This window comes from Jaculus jaculus, chromosome 15 (genome assembly GCF_020740685.1).
Source record: "Jaculus jaculus isolate mJacJac1 chromosome 15, mJacJac1.mat.Y.cur, whole genome shotgun sequence".
NCBI lineage: Eukaryota > Metazoa > Chordata > Mammalia > Rodentia > Dipodidae > Jaculus > Jaculus jaculus.
Genome location: NC_059116.1, coordinates 54,754,613 through 54,772,315, shown reverse-complemented (window position 1 = coordinate 54,772,315; position 17,703 = coordinate 54,754,613). Strand labels below are relative to the sequence as shown.

The window sequence follows — 17,703 nt, the reverse complement described above, 5'->3', positions numbered from 1 at the left end:
AAGGTCCCCAAATGATGCAGGCCATTACCAAAGCCCCTGGTTACCTGCCAGAGTTAAACGGTAAGACTACTGCTGAAGATATCACAGGCCACCAAGAGATCACTCTAGAACTTAGAAGGAAGCTAGCCCCCTGCTGGGGGAAAATGGGCACCAACAGTGTGAAGAAGCAGGGAATCCTGTAAGCTACAAAATCAACCAGCCAGAAAAAATGTACACACCTGCTCAACAGTGACTCACAGCCCATGTGGGTAAATCGATGGCTCTGACTGGATGCAAGGTCTGCTCACTGGGAGAGTACTCATAGCTACTACTGAAAACCAACTCAGAATCTTATGAATAGGAAGGTCATAAATTCCAGAGAGAAGCTGCCACTGGTCTACAGAGTATAATACCCATCAAAAGTCTCTTAAGCCAGGCATAGTGGCACATGCCTTTAATACCAGTACGTGGGAGGCTAAGATAGGAGGATTGCTGTGAGTTCAAGGCCAGCCTGAGACTAATCAGTGAATTCCAGGCAGCCTGGGCTACAGTGAGACTCTATCTCAAAAAACAAACAAACAAAAAAGTCTCTTAAATAACATGCTTATCCTCCTTAATCCATACTGCTGTCACTCTTGAATGGAGAATCTGTTTGCCCAGGGAAGCCAAGAATCCACCAATAATGACAAGAAAAGATAGCACTGTTTAGCATGAGACAAACCACCTCTACAACATTTGCCAGGGCCCAGGAAGCATCAAAGAGGAAGAGACAATTTAAATTTGAGTGTTGCATTCAATGCTAGCCTGACAACCAGCTCTAGGGACATACCAATAGACAATGAGGGCACTCAAAACTCATTAAAGCAGAAATCCAGAGGTTGCAGAGAGCTCAACACTAAAGTAGACTAGTAACATGGCTGCTAAAGTTCAGAAAACATTGTGGAAGGGGTAGTGGAACAGCCATAGAATGGGAAGGAGTATCTGAGGCAAGGACCTCCCCTTACTCAAACTGATGCATTCATGATCCTATAGTGAATTACCAATAACCCCACTGGGAAAGGGCCTCAGTGGAATGGGGGTCGAGGGAGAGGGGATATAAGAGTATAACCCAATGGGAATATGACCTACACAATTTGTTTATACAGTAAAGTTCATAATTTCACAAAAGGGTACAGACAAAAGCTAATATCAAATAGTAACATTTCAAGAAAACACTGAATTCAGTCAATCGGAGGATCTGATATAACTGAAATAACATTCCCTTCTCTAAGAATATTTATTTTGATATTTATAGTACATGCACAAAATGCCCTACATAAAGGAAATGGTACTGTTAGAAATGTGTAAGTTAGTAAGTCAATACATAATGTGACATTATAAGAATCATATAAATTTCATTATATAAAAATAATCTTGATGATAAGACTAGAAAGCACTTCATAAAATCACTCACACTATATTACTGGCATGTGAAATAAATATAACATATAGCATCTTTGTAACACACTAATGGCAGATCCTTTCACTTTAAGAGACAGGGATACATTTATAAAAAAAAATCTGATTGAGAACTCAAGATGTTTTTATGTGATTCTACACAAATCCTTACCTTATGCTGCCTTATAAAGGAAAAAATATTTACTAAAAACAAATATTTCTAAGATTATTAAAAACAAAATTCATCCTTAAAACAACTTACAGTATTAGTATTTTCCACATCCACAAAGACTAACATACTGCCTCCCCTGCTTTCTTCATCTTCAAGTGCATTGCTTCTGCAGAGAGTAGCTCGTACATTCAAAGATCGGCTGGTGCAAATAATGGCAGTATGTCTTAATATTCTGTGCCTGAAGAAGTAAAGATATATGCAAATTTGTTCTAAGAGACTTTATTTATGTTACAAATCACTAATTCCAAATAAAGATCACAAAAACTGTTAACTTTCAGGATCACAGATAACTAGAAGAACAAAGAATACAATACAGTAAAATTATATAGTCTCAATTCAATTCTTTCTTCTCAGTTTGGAAGGCAAGTATTCATATCCCTGCTTCTAAGCTGTTCCCTACTCATTGCATCACATATGAAAATTATCTTCATATAATAATGACCTCATTTTACCTAATCTCTTGGTAGTAAAGTGGTCCCAAAATTATTGAACAACGACCAAACATAATCCAAACATTTAAATTATCACTCAAAGCTCTCTATCACAGTTTTATATTTCAAACTAACTTATTTTTAGGTTTTGGGGTTTTTTTGAGAGTAGTTTTCTCTTAAGTACCCCAGGGTGGCTTTGAAATATTGATCCCCTATCCCCACCCTACCAAATGCTAGGATTATATGTGTGTGCCTACACTCCTGGCTCTATTTTGCTCCTTTCACATAAATTTTACACTGTGGCTAACCTAACTATACTAAGTTCATATCTAGTTTATCTTTGTTCATAGACATACTTACTGAAACTATTAAATCTTACCTACTTCACATCCCAATATCTCCATTAGCTCTGCAAGCATCTTTCAGCACTACCACACTATGTGAAGCTTCTTCTCTTAAGGATAATTAAAATGTACTGAGGGCCTAACATGCACTTTACTTATATTTTTCCAATTTTGTATTCACACTAAGTTTTGGAACATGTATTAAATAAAATTAATATATACAATTATCCCTTGTTAATTTTGTAAAAAACAGCAAATGGCATTATTACAAATATTCTGCTGTAAAATATCTAGGCCTGAGATTATAACAACATAGCCAGGTCTGATTTCTTAAGCGATCACCCATTCTAACACCATCAAGCATACATTGTTTTCATCCTTCCTGGGAAGAACTAAGATAAATTAATTTTTTTGTTTGTTTGTTTGTTTCAAAGTATGGTCCAAATCTAGTCCAGGCTGACCTGCCACTCATTCTGTAGTTCCAATTTGGCCTTCACTCACAGTGATCCTTTATCTCTGCCTCCTGAGTTCTGGGGTTAAAAGCATGTGACACTGCACCCAACAAACTAATGTTCTTATAAAAAGATGACTGTATGTAGATTAGGTCATATACAAGTAACAGTCTACTTTAACAGACATTACCTGATAATTTCATTTTTATAACAACAGTCATATCAGAGATTCATTAAGATGATAGCTAGAAGCAGCTAAAAAGTTCAATATAGTTAAAATTTCCCCAAATTTGGCTACCTACAATTTAGTTACATTTGGGACTTTAGATATAAACATCATACATAATTTAGAAGACAGTAATTTCCTAATAAGCAATGATGTACATTAACAAATATAAAAATGTTTATTTAAATGTGTACATATATTAAGTACAGAACTTAAAGAGCTTTATCATACCGTATTTTTGGCTGCTTTTGAACACTTTCATAGTAAAATAAAAAGTTAATTTCATGGACACCTTCCTCATCTGGCCCACGTAACCACATTGGCAGCTGGACTGAAGTTCCAGGGAGAAGCACAGTGTCTGGAAGAGGAACAGTGATCACCTCTGGCTGACTTCCTATGCCAACACCAAAGTCTATAGAAGAGGCTGATGATGTGAGTGCTGTACACACAGAGGTGGAGTCTGTCACAACAGTCTTATAAGCACTGCAGTTTTCAGAGGCCGAAGGGCTCAGCGGTGTTAGAATAGCAGTGTTGCCACCAAAAGTAAAAAACTCTGGGTGTTTAGACACAACCTTCAATCCAGTAAGAGGACATTTGCTGACATTGACAAATTCTACATATGCTTTTCGGATTTCTCCACAGAGGAGCCCTGTAGGAAAATGTATAAAAAACACCTGCATTGGAGGGAAAAAATATTATTATACTGTCTGTTAAAAATTAAGAATCTCTAATGAGTGACACTGTAAAAACTCTTATTTCCTTACAAAAGGCTTTTAAGTGATTTCATTACTGCTTATATCTCTGTGAATATATGGCAATTAACAAGACTGTTCTAGAAAACACAATAAGACAGAGACCTATGGTACTCTGCCATTCAAATTCTGAGTTATGAATTAAGTATACAAAATATCAATAACAAGAAGTGTAACATCAAACTTTTCACAACTAAGTAGATTTTGGTCATTTAACATGGCTAATGAATTAAATAGCAACACCTTTTATGACTGTCCATTTAAAAAGCAGCTTAACTATTTATTGTTAAGATGAAAATATACAGCAGGAGTATTTTGAAAAATAATATTACCTAGCATTATCCTGATACCAAAACCAGATAAATTAAAATACCAAAACCAGATAAAATACAAAAACCACACAAAAAATTTTACAGACCAATCTCTTTCATGAACATACACACAAAACTTGTGAACAAAATACTAGCAAACAACACAAGAATACATCAAAAAGATCATTCACCCAAACCATGTAGATCTTATCACAGAGATGCAAGGATGGTTAAACATATACAAATTAACAATAGTAATGTACTATACAAATGAACTGAACAACAAAAATCACATGATCATCTCAATAGATGAAGAAAAGTCATTCAACAAAACAACAACAAAAATTCCAACACCTCTTCATAAAAGTCCTCAAGAAACTAGGGATAGAAAGAATATATCTTAGCTATTTATGACAAACATATAGCCAATATACTAAACACAAAAAATACTTGAAGCATTTCCACTAAAATCAGGAATAAGACAAGGGTGCTGTGGTAGTTTGAACAGATGGCCCCCAATATATTCAACATTTTACTAGTTTGTAGTTTGGATCTGCAGTCACCTGGCTGGAGGCGTCACTGGGCAGACCTTAGGGTCCAGTCCTAAGGGCTGATGGTGTATTTGAGATTTTAATCTAAAAATATGCAAACTGTGCCTAGCAGGAGTTCCTGAAGTATACTGTGCTGGGTGGCTTTTGACTTTTAGGCTTGTGCTTCTCTCTCTCCCTCCCCCCCCCCCCCCCGTGTGTGTGTGTGTGTGTGTGTGTGTGTGTGTTTGGTCCTATGAAAGCAGGAAGCTTCTTCTGCCATTATGGAACTTCCCCTGGATCTGTAAGCTTCAATAAATCCCTTCCTCCATAACTGTGCCTTGTCTGGAAGTTCATCTCAGCAAACTGGAAGCTGTCTGCTACAGGTGTCCACTGTTCCCACTTTTTTTTTTTTTAATATAGGATTAGAACTCTTAGCTATAGCATTGAGACAGGAAACACAAATAAAAAGGACATGAATAAAAAAGAATCAAGTTATCATTATTTGCAGATGGTATGATTCTATACCTAACAAACCTTAATGATTCTACTAGCAAACTTTTAGACTGATAAACCCTTTCAGCAAAATAACAGGATACATAATTGACACAGAGAAATCAGTAACCTTCCTATACATCAACAACAAAAACATGCCGAGGATGAGGGAAGCACTCCAATTCACAATTGCCTCTATAAGAAAAGGACCTTGGAATAAACCTAATCAAGGAAGTGAAGGATCTCTACAATGAAAACTTTAAAACACTCAAGAGAAACTGAAGCAGACATGAAGATATAGAAAGATATCCCATGTTCATGGAATCAATTAGAAGAATCAATATTGTGAAAATATCTATCCTACCAGAAGCAATCTATAGATTTAATGTAATTCCTATCGAAATTCCAATGGTATTATTCATCAAAATAGGGAAACAATCCTTAAATTCATTTGGAAGCATGAAATAAACTTGACTAGCCAAAGCAATTCTGAGCAAAGAAAATAAAGCAAAAATAAATAAATAAATAACACTTTTGGTATTACCATACCTGATTTTAACAAACTTAAAGAGTCATAGTAACAAAAACAGTATGGTACTGGCACAAAAACAGATATATGTATCAATGGGACATAGCAGAAAGACCCAAATTAAACCCAGACAGTTACACCCATCTGATTTTTGACAAAAATGCCAAACAAAAATATTTACTCAGTAGCTGGGTGTGGTGGCACATGCCTTTAATCCCAGCACTCAGGAGGCAGAGGTAGGAGGATCACTGTGAGTTCAAGGCTACCCTGAAACTCCATAGAGAATTCCAGGTCAGTGTGGGCTAGAGTGAGACCTGAAAAACAAACAAACAAACAAACAAGCAAAATAACTCAAGAATACACAGCCTCTTTAACAAATAGTGCTCAGAAAACTGGGTATCTATGAAACTATCTATGAAACTAGGTCCTTATCTCTCTCCATGTATAAGAAACAACTCCAAATGGATCAAAGATTTTAACATGAGACCTGAAACTCTGGCAAAAGGGAAATACTTCAGCATATAGGCATAAGCAAGTACTTTCTCAATACAATTCTTAGTAGCTCAGGCAGTAAAACCTGAATCAACCATTAGGACCTCATGAAATTAAAAAGGTTTTGTATAGCAAAGGACACTGTGTACAAAGCAAAGAGGCAGCACACAGAATTTGGGAGAAAAATCTTTGCCAGCCATACCTATGATACAGGATTTACAAATAATTCAAAAAACTAAGTAATAAGCAATTAAACAACCCACTCAAAAAATGAGCTATAGAAATGAGTGGAGTTCTCATAAGAAGAAATACAAACAGCCAAAAGTTGGGCATGGTGGCAGACACCTTTAATCCCAGTTCTCGGGAAGCAGAGGTAGGAGGATTGCCAAGAGTTCAAGGCCACACTGAGAATCCAGGGTGAATCCCAGGTCAGCCTGGGCTAGTGTGAGACCCTACCTCGAATGCAAGCAAAAACTAAATTGAGGACTATAGAAATGGTTTAGTGGTTAAGGCACTTATCTGCAGAGCCTAAGGACCCTGGTTCAATTCAATTCCCCAGGACCCACATAAGCCAGATGCACAAGGGGGCTCATGCATCTGGACTTCGTTTACGGTGGCTAGTGGCCCTGGTGTGCCTATTCTTCTCTCTTTCTCTCAAATAAGTAAATAAATAAAATATTTTTTAAGAACTAAATTGAAATTCCATCTAACTCCTGATAGAATAGCTATCATCTAAAAATCAGACTTCCAGTTAAGATGGAAGCATAGCAACCATGCCAAAGCAGCCAGGGGCGGCAGTGGGGGGAGGGGGGGAATTAAAACCAGCAAAATACACTCTTCTACTGAAAAGTGGACATGTATAAGAAATTATCAACCATAGCAGAGAAGTAAGAGAGATCCAGAGTGTCTAGAGACCACAGAAGCAGGCAGAAGCAGCTCCAGCAGCGTGGGCAACAGGTCCATGTTGCAGTGGTCACCAAGCTCTGCCCGAGCAGCAGGAAAAGCCAGGTAAGGAGATTTTCCACTCACACCAGCCTCCTCGTAAACTCAGAAAACCTGAAGGGGAAGACAGCAGGGCCCAGCTGAGTGGCTCATGAGGAAGAAGATTGCGGGGACCAGTGATACTTCAATGAACTTCAGCCATCATCCACAACCTCCTCTCCTCCCACCACCAGCACAAAGGCCAACAACCTTTGGAGACCTGGGGAAGAGAACTACACAGCACCCAACACAGGCTATCAGAGCAGCAACCCACTGACCCAGCCAGCCTACCCGAGCCCACAGCAAAGCAAAGAGGGACCTAAGTGGGAAATAGCTGAGACCAACTCTCTCAAAAGAGAGACTCATCCAGATACAAGAAACTCACAGAACATCAAACAGTTTAGACCAAAGAAGAAACTCTCCAAGGTACATCATACTTAAAATTCTAAACAATGAAAGCAAAGGGAGGGCTGGAGAGATGGCTTAGTGGTTAAGTGCTTGCCTGTGAAGCCTAAGAACCCCAGTTCGAGGCTGGATTCACCAGGACCCACATTAGCCAGATGCACAAGGGGGCGCACGCATCTGGAGTTCATTTGCAGTGGCTGGAAGCTCTGGCACGCACATTCTCTCTCTTTCTCTGCCTCTTACTCTCTCTCTCTATCACTCTCAAATAAATAAATAAAAATGAACAAAAAAATTTTAAAAAAAAGAAAGCAAAGGGAGTGCTAGAAGCAGCAAGAGAGAAAGACCTTATAACATCAAAGACAATCCCATCAGAATTACCTCTAATCTTTCAATGCAAACTTTGAAAACCAGAAGGGCTTGGAATGGAGTACTTCAAAATCTCAAAAACTATGGCTTCCAACAAAAACTACTGTAACCAGTGAAAGGATCGCTCATAACAGATTGTAAAGAAAAACCTTCCATAATAAAATCCAGCTCTATGATTATACAGTTACAAAGCCAAAACTACAGAGAATACTTCAGGAAATATTCCAGACAGAAGAGTCAAACAACTGACCTCAAGAGTCTATAAGAGAAAGAACACAACAACCAAAACTAAAGCAAGTACATAAAACATCCATAGCCCAAGAAAGCACCAAACTCCATAAAATCACCAACATGGCAGGGATTAAATAAAATCTCATAGTTACAAAATCTTAAATATTAATAGTCTTAACTCACCCACCAAAAGATACGAGTTAACAGGGTGAATCAGAAAAATGGACCTTTCTATCTGTTGTCTTCAAGAAAGCCACATCACCACTAAGGATACACACCTCCTCAGGGTGAAAGGATGGAAAATGATTTTCCAAGCAAACAGAAATAAGAAACAAGTAGGTGTGACCATATGAATATCTGAAGAAACAAGACGTCAAGCCAAAAGTAATCAAAAGGTCAAAGAAGGACACTTTTGACACATCAAGGGAACAATCCAACAACAGAACATCCCAAAAATAAATCCATATTTACCAAACTGTGGTGAACCACAGTTTATAAAGTGAAACATACTTCAAAACAATCCAGAAATAAATCCCAATACCATCATAGTAGGGGATTTCAATACCCCACCATCATCATAGGCAGATCATCCAAGCAGAAAACCAACAGGGAAATAAATAATATAGCTTAACAACACTACCAATCAACTAGACCTAACAGACATCTATAGAACATTCCATCCCAGTTCTACAGAATAGACAGTCCTCTTAGCAGCCCATGGAACCTTCTCCAAAATATAGATACATATAGATCATATACTAGGGCACAAAGCTTGCCTCCATAAATTCAGGAAAACTGACACAGCTACCTATATTATATCAAACCACAGTATGTTAAAGCTAGATATTAACAAGAGAAACAGCAGAAATTACACCAGCTCCTGGAGACTGAAAATATGTTATTAAGCAATGAATGGGCTTTGGATGAAATAAAAAAAATAAAAAAGGAAACCATAAAATTTCTAGAACTTAATAATGAAAACACAACATATCAAAATTTATGGGACACAATAAGACAGTGCTACAAGGAAAACCATAGCATTAAATGCTTTTATAAGAAACACAGAGAGATCTCAAATTAATAACTTAACCATCCACCTAAAGGTACTGGAAAACAAGAACAATCCACCCCTCAAGAGTTCCACATGGAAAGAAATAATATCAGAGCTGAAGTTAATGTTGGAAACTAAGAAAACAATTGAGAAAATTGACAAAACCAATAGTTGGTTCTTTGAAAAAATAAACAAGATGATAAACCCCCAGCCAATTTGATCACAAGAAATACAAGAGAAGTCTGAAAATAACAACACAAAATGAAATTGGAAGACTCATAAGGACATATTTTCAAAACTTCTGTTACACGGAATTGGATAACCCAGAAGAAATGGATGAATTCATAGACACATACCAACTACCAAAACTAAATCGAGTTGATAAATCTCTTAAACAAACCTATTACATTCACCAAATTTTAAAATGTAATAAAAAAAAAACTCCCCCACAAGCTAGGTGTGGTGGCACATGCCTTTAATCCCAGCACTTGGAAGGCAGAGGTAGGAGGATTGCGGTGAGTTCGAGACCATCCTGAAAACACAGAGTGAATTCCAGGTCAGCCTGGGCTAGAGTGAGACCGTATCTTTAAAAAAAAAAAAAAAAACCTTCCCCAAAAGGAAAAGTCCATGATCTGATGGACTGGTCCTATACATAAATGATCTAAAACATTCTACCAGAAAACTTCTAAATGTGAGGAATTCCTTCAGGAAAATGGCAGGATACAAAATCAACATACAAAGATACAGAAAATCTCAGTGAGGCTGTCCCATTTTCAATAGCCACACCAAAAACAAACAAGCAAACAAAATCAAATACCTTGGAATATCAGTAACCAAGGAAGTAAAAGATCTATAAAAGGAAAACACTCAAGAAAGAAATTGATAAGGACATGAGAAAATGAATGGACCTAACATGGTCTTGGATAGGTAGAATTAATATTGTGAAATTGGCAATTCTAACAAAAGCAATATACAAATTCAATGCAATACCAATAAAAATACTAGTATCATTCTTCACAGAGATAGAAAAAAAAATCTCAAAATTCACATGGAATGACAGAAGGCCCCTGATATCCAGAAGTATGCTCAGCAAAACAAACACTTCTGGAGGTATCACCATACCCAATTTAAAACTATACTACCAAGCCAGAGTAACAAAGGAAGAATGGTACTGGCATACAAATAGATATATAGACCAATGGAACAGAATTGAAGACACACCCTTAGTACTATTAAGTACTACTTGATTTTTGAAAAAGGAGCCAACAATGTACACTGGTGAAATGATAGCATTTTTAACAAATGGTGCTGGACAATATGGATAACCACGTGGAGCAAAAGGAAACTAGACTCACTTCTTCCACAGTGTATAAAACTCACCTCCAAATGGATTAAAGGCCTCAATATAAGACCCGAAACGATCAAACTGCCAGATGAAAAACTATGAAAAAGTTTTACTATAGAGACATGGGGAAAGAGGAGCTTCCGAGTAAGATGGCAGCATAGGAGCCACGCTAAACCAGCCTAGGGAAGGACTTATGCAAAACCCCAGCAAAAGCGTATAGGTTATTCTTAGACATAGCAGAGAAGCCAGAGAGACCAAGATCCACCAGAAAGGAGGAAAACAGCCAGAACCCCACTGAGGTGTTTGTGGTCAGCTAATCTGGGCACCCACCCGATACTGCCCCGCCCCACGAGGTGCACCAAGCAGTGGCAGAGACCAAACAAGGGGATTTTTCAACTTCATTAGTGTTCTTCCAAAGTTAAGAAATCTGAAGATCAACTAAGGAGCTACTGAAAAGGACACAGGTGGAACTACATAAGCAACTCCAGAATTCTGAACTCTCTCATCCCCACCATCAGAACCGCGAATCACTGGCATTCAGCCCACAGTGGCAGCAGTCATCACAGCACAAACCGGAGGGATCAAGATGGGAACTCAGCACTGGTAAGATTGGAAGTCACCCTAAAATGTAATGAGACTGACTGACCAAAAAAAGAAAAAAACAAAACCCACAGAAACATAGGCCTGCATTGGAAAAGTTAATCTTTCTTATCTTGTCAGAGCAAGATATAAGTTACACATTCTTGGTTGGCTTTACCATTTTCAAATAACCTGTATTTGGGACATGAATGTTGTTGCTTTTGATGCTTTCATATTTACAGGGCCTTTGTCTTTGGCTTCAGTCATTAACAGGGGAAGGGTCTGATCCAAATCTAGGCTGACCCAGAACCCAATTCAGAACAGAAATCTCTACCTCCCAGCCAACAAGACTAAGGGTGTAGAACAAGACACATCCTTAGGGATTTTGGCTTTATAAGACTATCTATTTGTTTTAATCCCCCCAACTGCATATCTTGTGCTGTTTTTTTTTTAATGAATGAATATAATGCTAAGTTGAAGTTTAGAATTTGCTATTAAATTTTCTACCCAGTCCAATAGAATACTTACTTAGCAAGCAAGCTCAACACTTTGGATTACTTCTGCACTTGGATTGGGATAAAAGACCTAGACTTGGCACCTTAAACTCATGCCTTGAAAGTATATAAAGGTGGATCGTCATACAACACTGCAGATAAGTAGAAACCCAAGCATCAACTGGCAGGTCACCCCCCAAAAAATAAACAGAGAGACATCTGAATTAAATGATGTCATTGAACAAATGCACCTAACAGATATCTACAGAACATTCCATCCAAATACTGCAGAATATACATTTTTCTCAGGACCACCTGGAACATTCTCTAAAATAGACCATATATTAGGACACAAAGCAAATCTCATAACCATAATGGGATTGAACTGCAAACCAGCAACAAAAATGGCTACAGAGCATACAGAAATTCATGGAGTCTAAACAGTACACTATTGAATGATAAATGGGTCACTAAAGAAATCAGAAAGGAAATCAATAAATTCATAGAAACAAATGGTGGTGATAATACAAAATACCAAAACCTTTGGGACACAATCAAGGCAGACTAAGAGGGAAATTTATATCTCTAAGTGCCAATATTAAGAAATTAGAGTCGGGTGTGGTGGCGCACACCTTTAATCCCAGCACTTGGGAGGCAGAGGCCACCCTGAGACTACATAGTGAATTCGAGGTCAGCCTGAGCTAGTGTGAGACCCTACCTTGGGGGAAAAAAAAGGATCTAGAGAGTTCATGAATAAATTAAATGCTTCACCTTAAGGCCACAGAAAAAGAAGAACAAAGCAAACCAAAATCAGTAGACAAGAAGAAATAATACAGATTAGGACAGAAATTAATGAAATAGAAACCAAGAGTGTTGACGTTTTTTGTAGCTGCTGCTGCTGTTGTTGCCGCCGCCGGCTAGGCTAAGCGGACCGTTGGCAGAAGGATGGTGTGTGAGAAATGTGAAAAGAAACTCGGCATGGTTATCACTCCAGATACATGGAAAGATGGGGCAAGGAATACCACAGAAAGTGGCAGAAGAAAGCTTAATGAAAACAAAGCTTTGACTTCAAAGAAAGCAAGATTTGATCCATATGGAAAGAATAAGTTCTCCACTTGCAGCATTGGTAAAAGTTCTGTACACCAACCCGGTTCTCATTACTGCCAGGGCTGCGCCTACAAAAAAGGCATCTGTGCAATGTGTGGCAAAAAGGTCTTGGATACCAAAAACTACAGACTTCCGTGTAGGGGCTTTCTTTGATTTCATTTTCTGCCTTGAATTTTCAAGGTACAATGTAGGCGTTCATCTTACAGAATAGTCCATGCCAAGACAAATAATTAAGTTTAAACCCAGGAAGTTGACCGGCGTTCTGTTCTTTCACTCTCAAGCCGTTGTGTATAGCAATGCTCTAACCAGTCTCTGCCGTAAGTGGTTATTTTCCTTATGAGCATTTTACCAAACTGGAATCAGTGACAGAAGTAATGCAAGTAATACTCCTGAGTTTTGTGTGCACTTTTTATTTAACATCATTCATATAATGCTTGTCTGCCTACTTGGTTTATCAATATTACAAGTGAAGAGAGATTTTGCCCTGAATAAGGATTCTCCCCTCTTATCCGGTACTGATGTCATGGTCTGCTTAGGGGTTGGAAACTGCTGTTGCTGAATTGTTCCTTGGGGTTTTCGTTTGTTCTGATGGCACTGGGGTTAAACCGAGGGCTTGGCTTGTGCTAGGCTTATACCGTACCACTGAGCTAGGTCACTAGCCCCTTGACGATTAATTCAGACCCCAGTTGAAGACAAGTTGTGGTTTTGATTTTTGCTTTTAAATTTGTTCCTTGAGCCAAAATGCATGTGTGAATAGAAACACCAGAAACACTTGTTTGTTCAAATATACACACTGGATTTCAGAAAAACATGCACATGTTATCTCGAATTCCGATTGTCATGAAAACCAGAACAATACTTACTTATCTTAACCTCACAATGTTTCCCCTGTTCCTATGTAATAAAAATGAATCTTCCCTTTTGGAGAAAAAAAAAAAGAAACCAAAACAAACAATCAAAAGATTTAATGAAACAAAGGGTAGGATCTATGAGAGGATAAACAACATTGATAAACCCTTAGGAAATCTGACCAGAAGAAAAGAGAGAAAAATTAATAAAATTAGAGATGAAAAAAGGCACCATTACAACAGATACCAAAGAAGTTCAGAAAATTATAAGGACATACTTTAAGAAGATATATGCCTCTAAGTTTGAAAATCTGAAAGAAATGGATGATTTGATTCATATGAACTACCAAAATTAAACAAAGATGAGATAAACCACTTAAATAGACCTATAACAAGTACAGAGATCTAAGAAGTTATAAAAAGACTCCAACTAAAAAATGCCCAAGCCCAAATGGATTCACTGGTGAATTTTAGCAGACCTTCATGGAAGAACTACCACCACTGCTTCTCAAACTTTCCCATAACATACAAAGGAAAGAATTCTACCCAACTCCTTCTATGAAGCCAGCATCACCATCATACTCAAACCAGGCAAAGACAGAACAAAAAAAAAAAAGAAAATTATAGACAAATCTCCCTCATCAACATAGATGCAAAAATTCTGAAAAAAATATTGGCAGAGTACAAGAATATATCAAAAAGATTATTTACCCTGGCCAAGTTGGCTTTAAATGAGGGATGCAGGGTGGGTTCAACATACCCAAATTAATAAATGTACTACATTGTATAAATGGTCTAATGGACCAAAAAAAAAGTCATATGATCATCTCAATAGATGCCAAAAAGGCATTTGACAATATCCAACATCCTTTCATGGTAAAATTATTAAAGAAACTGAGAATAGAAGGAACATATCTCACCAGTATAAAAAAGCTACTTATGAAAAACCTACAGCCAACATAACACTAAATGGAGAAAAACTTGAAGCTTTTCCACTAAATTCAGGAACAAAACAAGGGTATCCACTGTCCCCACTTTTATTTAATGTAGTACTGGAAGTCTTAGCTATAGGACTAAGGCAGGAGACACTCATAAAAGGGATACACATTGGAAAGGAAGAGATCAAATTATCATTATTTGCAGATGATATGATTCAATACACACAAGACCCTAAAGACTCTACAAGCAAACTGACAGAACTGATAAACACTTTTAGCAATGTAGCAGGATACAAAATAAATACATAGAAATCAGTAGCTTTCCTATATACTAACAACAAACATTCAGAGGATGAAATCAGGCAATCTCTCCCATTCACAACTGCCTCAAAATAAATAAATAAATAAAGTACCTTGGAATAAATCTGACCAAGGAAGTGAAGGATCTCTATAATGAGAACTTTAAAACACTCAAGCAAGAAATTGCAGACACAAGGAAATGGAAAGACATCCCATGTTCTTGGTTTGGAAGAATCAATATTGTGAAAATGTCAATCTTCCCAAAAGCAATCTATACATTTAATGCAAATCCCGTTAAAATTCCAGTGGCATGCTTCACAGAAATAGAAAAAAAAATTCTAAAAATCAGTGTGAAGCACAAAAAAACCTCAAATAGCCAAAACAATTTTAAGCAACAAAAATAAGGCTGGTGGTGATCACCATACCTGATTTTAAGGTATATTACAAAGCCATAGTAACAAAAACACCATGGTATTGGCACAAAGGCAGACATGTAGACCAATGGAACAAAATAGAGGAACCAGATATTAATCCAGGCAGCTACAGCCATCTGATTTTTGAAAAAAATCCCAAAAATATTCATTGGGCAGCCTCTTCAACAAGTGGTGCTGGGAAAACTGTGTATTTATATATAGAAGGATGAAAATAGATCCTTGTCTTTCTCCATGCACAAGAATCAAATCCAAGTGGATCAGGGACCTTAATATCAAATCTGAAACTGTAAAATTGCTATAGGAAAAGGTAGGGGAAACCCTTCAACATATTGACATAGGTAAGGACTTTCTGAATATATAATCCCAATTGTTCAGAAAATAAAACCATTAATCAACCACCGGTATCTCATGACATTGCAAAGGTTTTATACAGCAAAGGACACTGTGAATAGAGCAAGGAGACAGCCAACAGAATGGGAGAAAATCTTTGCTAGGTACACATCTGACAGAAGATTAATATCCAGAATATACCAAGAACTTAAAAAACAGAACAATAAGAAATCAAACAACCCAATTAAAAAATGGGCTATGAAACTAAATAGAGAGTTCTCACCGGAAGAAATATAGACGTCATATGACCATCTAAAAAAGTGTCCTACATCTTCAGCCAACAGAGAAATGCAAATTAAAACTACTTTGAGATTTCATCTCTCTCATCAGAATGGCTACCATCAAGAAAACAAGTGACAATAAATGTTGGCTAGGGTGTGGTAAAAGGGAACCCTATTTACACTGTTGGTGGGAATGTAATCTGGTAAGCCATGTGGAAATCAGTGTGAAGGTTCTTGAGACAGATAAAAATAGATTTACCATATGATCCAGCTATAGCACTCCTAGGCATATATCCCAAGGACTCTTCTCACTTCCTTAGAGATACTTGCACAACCATGTTTATTGCTGATTTATCCATAATAGCTAGGAAATCAAAACAGCCTAGATGTCCTTCCACAGATGAATGGATAATAAAGATGTGGTATATCTACACAACAGAGTTCTATTCAGCAGTAAAGAAAAACTAAATTATGAAATTTGCAGGGAAATGGATGGGTCTGCAAAGGATTATACAAAGTGAGTTAAGCCAGGCCCAGAAAGACAAATATCACTTGTTCTCTCGGATATGTGGATCCTAGCTACAAATGTATATACTTGTGTGTGAGCTGGAACCAAAAATCAGTAGCAGAGTCCCATAAGCTAAAAAAAGCCTATAAGGGAGAGAGGCAAGGGAAGGATGTAAGGGGATGGTATTGTATATATGTAAGGAGAACAGATTACAGGGAGGGGAAATGCCTAAGCAAGGTCAGAGATTGTATAAAAGATGAATGGGCCAGGGAGTGTGTGAAAAAAATTCAAGATATTCTGAATAAGACATATGAAAATCTACTTTCTTGAATAATGGCACATCCAGAAGCCATAGATTGTTAACAGAAAATTTTCAGTGACTAGGATGGGATACCTTCCAGTGAGTTGTTACCCAGGGAGGTCCCTGTTGCTACCAAAACATTACAGGCTATTGTCACGGCCCTTGGTTTCCTGTGAGAAAGAGATGGTAAGACCCTATTACTGAAGACTTCACATGCCTGAGCAGCAAAGTTAATGAGAAATCAAGCTGGTGCTGAGCCAAAAACCTTCTCCCTTTAGCCCAGCCAACTGAAAGCTGGAAAAAGCTGCACTGTATACTGCCCTATGGGAGACAGAAGTCATCAGCAGTGAAAACAGTGGATCCTGGAAGCCTCAAGTTTGGCCAGACAGGCCAAATGACTGAAGAAGTGCAATAGTGGCATGTCTACTCTGGGGGAAACCAACTGCTCTTCAATTGGACTGAAGGCCTGCTCTAAGGGAGGGAATGCATTCATGGTAGTGAAAACCTAATCAAGAGCCCATGGCAGGGGAGGTCATGAGCCTTAGGAATATAAACCCTGTTCTTGTCTGGATAAATGCATATATTATTCTCACCTAATTGCCCTGAAAGCACTACACTTATTGTTCATACTCATATATTAATGATATTTTCACTTCTGGTTAGAGAAGCTTCTCTTTTCAGATGGCAATGACCACTGGGATGACCCAACAGACAACAGAGTGCTGAGAAGAAGGGATGGAGGAGAGCCTAGCACTGAAACATCTCCCACCCTCCAAGCCTCAGGGTCCATTGTGGAAGAGGTGGCAGAAAGAATGTAAGAGCCAAAGGAAGGGTTCCACTCCTTACATACAACTGTCCAAGTAGAAATTGGCCTTGATATCCATGACCTCACATAACCTACACAAGACCCTCATTATAGGAGGAAAAGATGACGACATCAAATTTAAAAAGAGACTAATGGAGAGAGGGAGTGGATATGACGTAGAGCAGAGTTATA

At 37.8% G+C, this 17,703-nt stretch overlaps 2 protein-coding genes across 6 annotated transcripts in view; one reads left to right on the top strand and one right to left on the bottom strand.

The window, feature by feature from the left end:
- Positions 1 to 17,703, bottom strand: part of Trappc8 (trafficking protein particle complex subunit 8) — a 148,927-nt gene that overhangs the window by 23,146 nt on the left and 108,078 nt on the right. For all 5 annotated transcript variants that reach the window (XM_045135008.1, XM_045135010.1, XM_004668420.2 and 2 more), the window contains 2 exons: positions 3,333 to 3,775; positions 1,679 to 1,826 (listed from right to left, as the gene is read on the bottom strand). In XM_045135008.1, coding sequence (XP_044990943.1) covers positions 1,679 to 1,826; positions 3,333 to 3,775 — 591 coding nt within the window. The remainder of the gene's footprint in view (positions 1 to 1,678; positions 1,827 to 3,332; positions 3,776 to 17,703) is intronic.
- LOC105944771 (cysteine-rich PDZ-binding protein-like) lies at positions 12,553 to 12,919 on the top strand. The gene has a single exon (XM_045135277.1). The coding sequence runs from the start codon at positions 12,605 to 12,607 to the stop codon at positions 12,917 to 12,919; it is 315 nt and encodes a 104-aa protein (XP_044991212.1). The 5' UTR covers positions 12,553 to 12,604.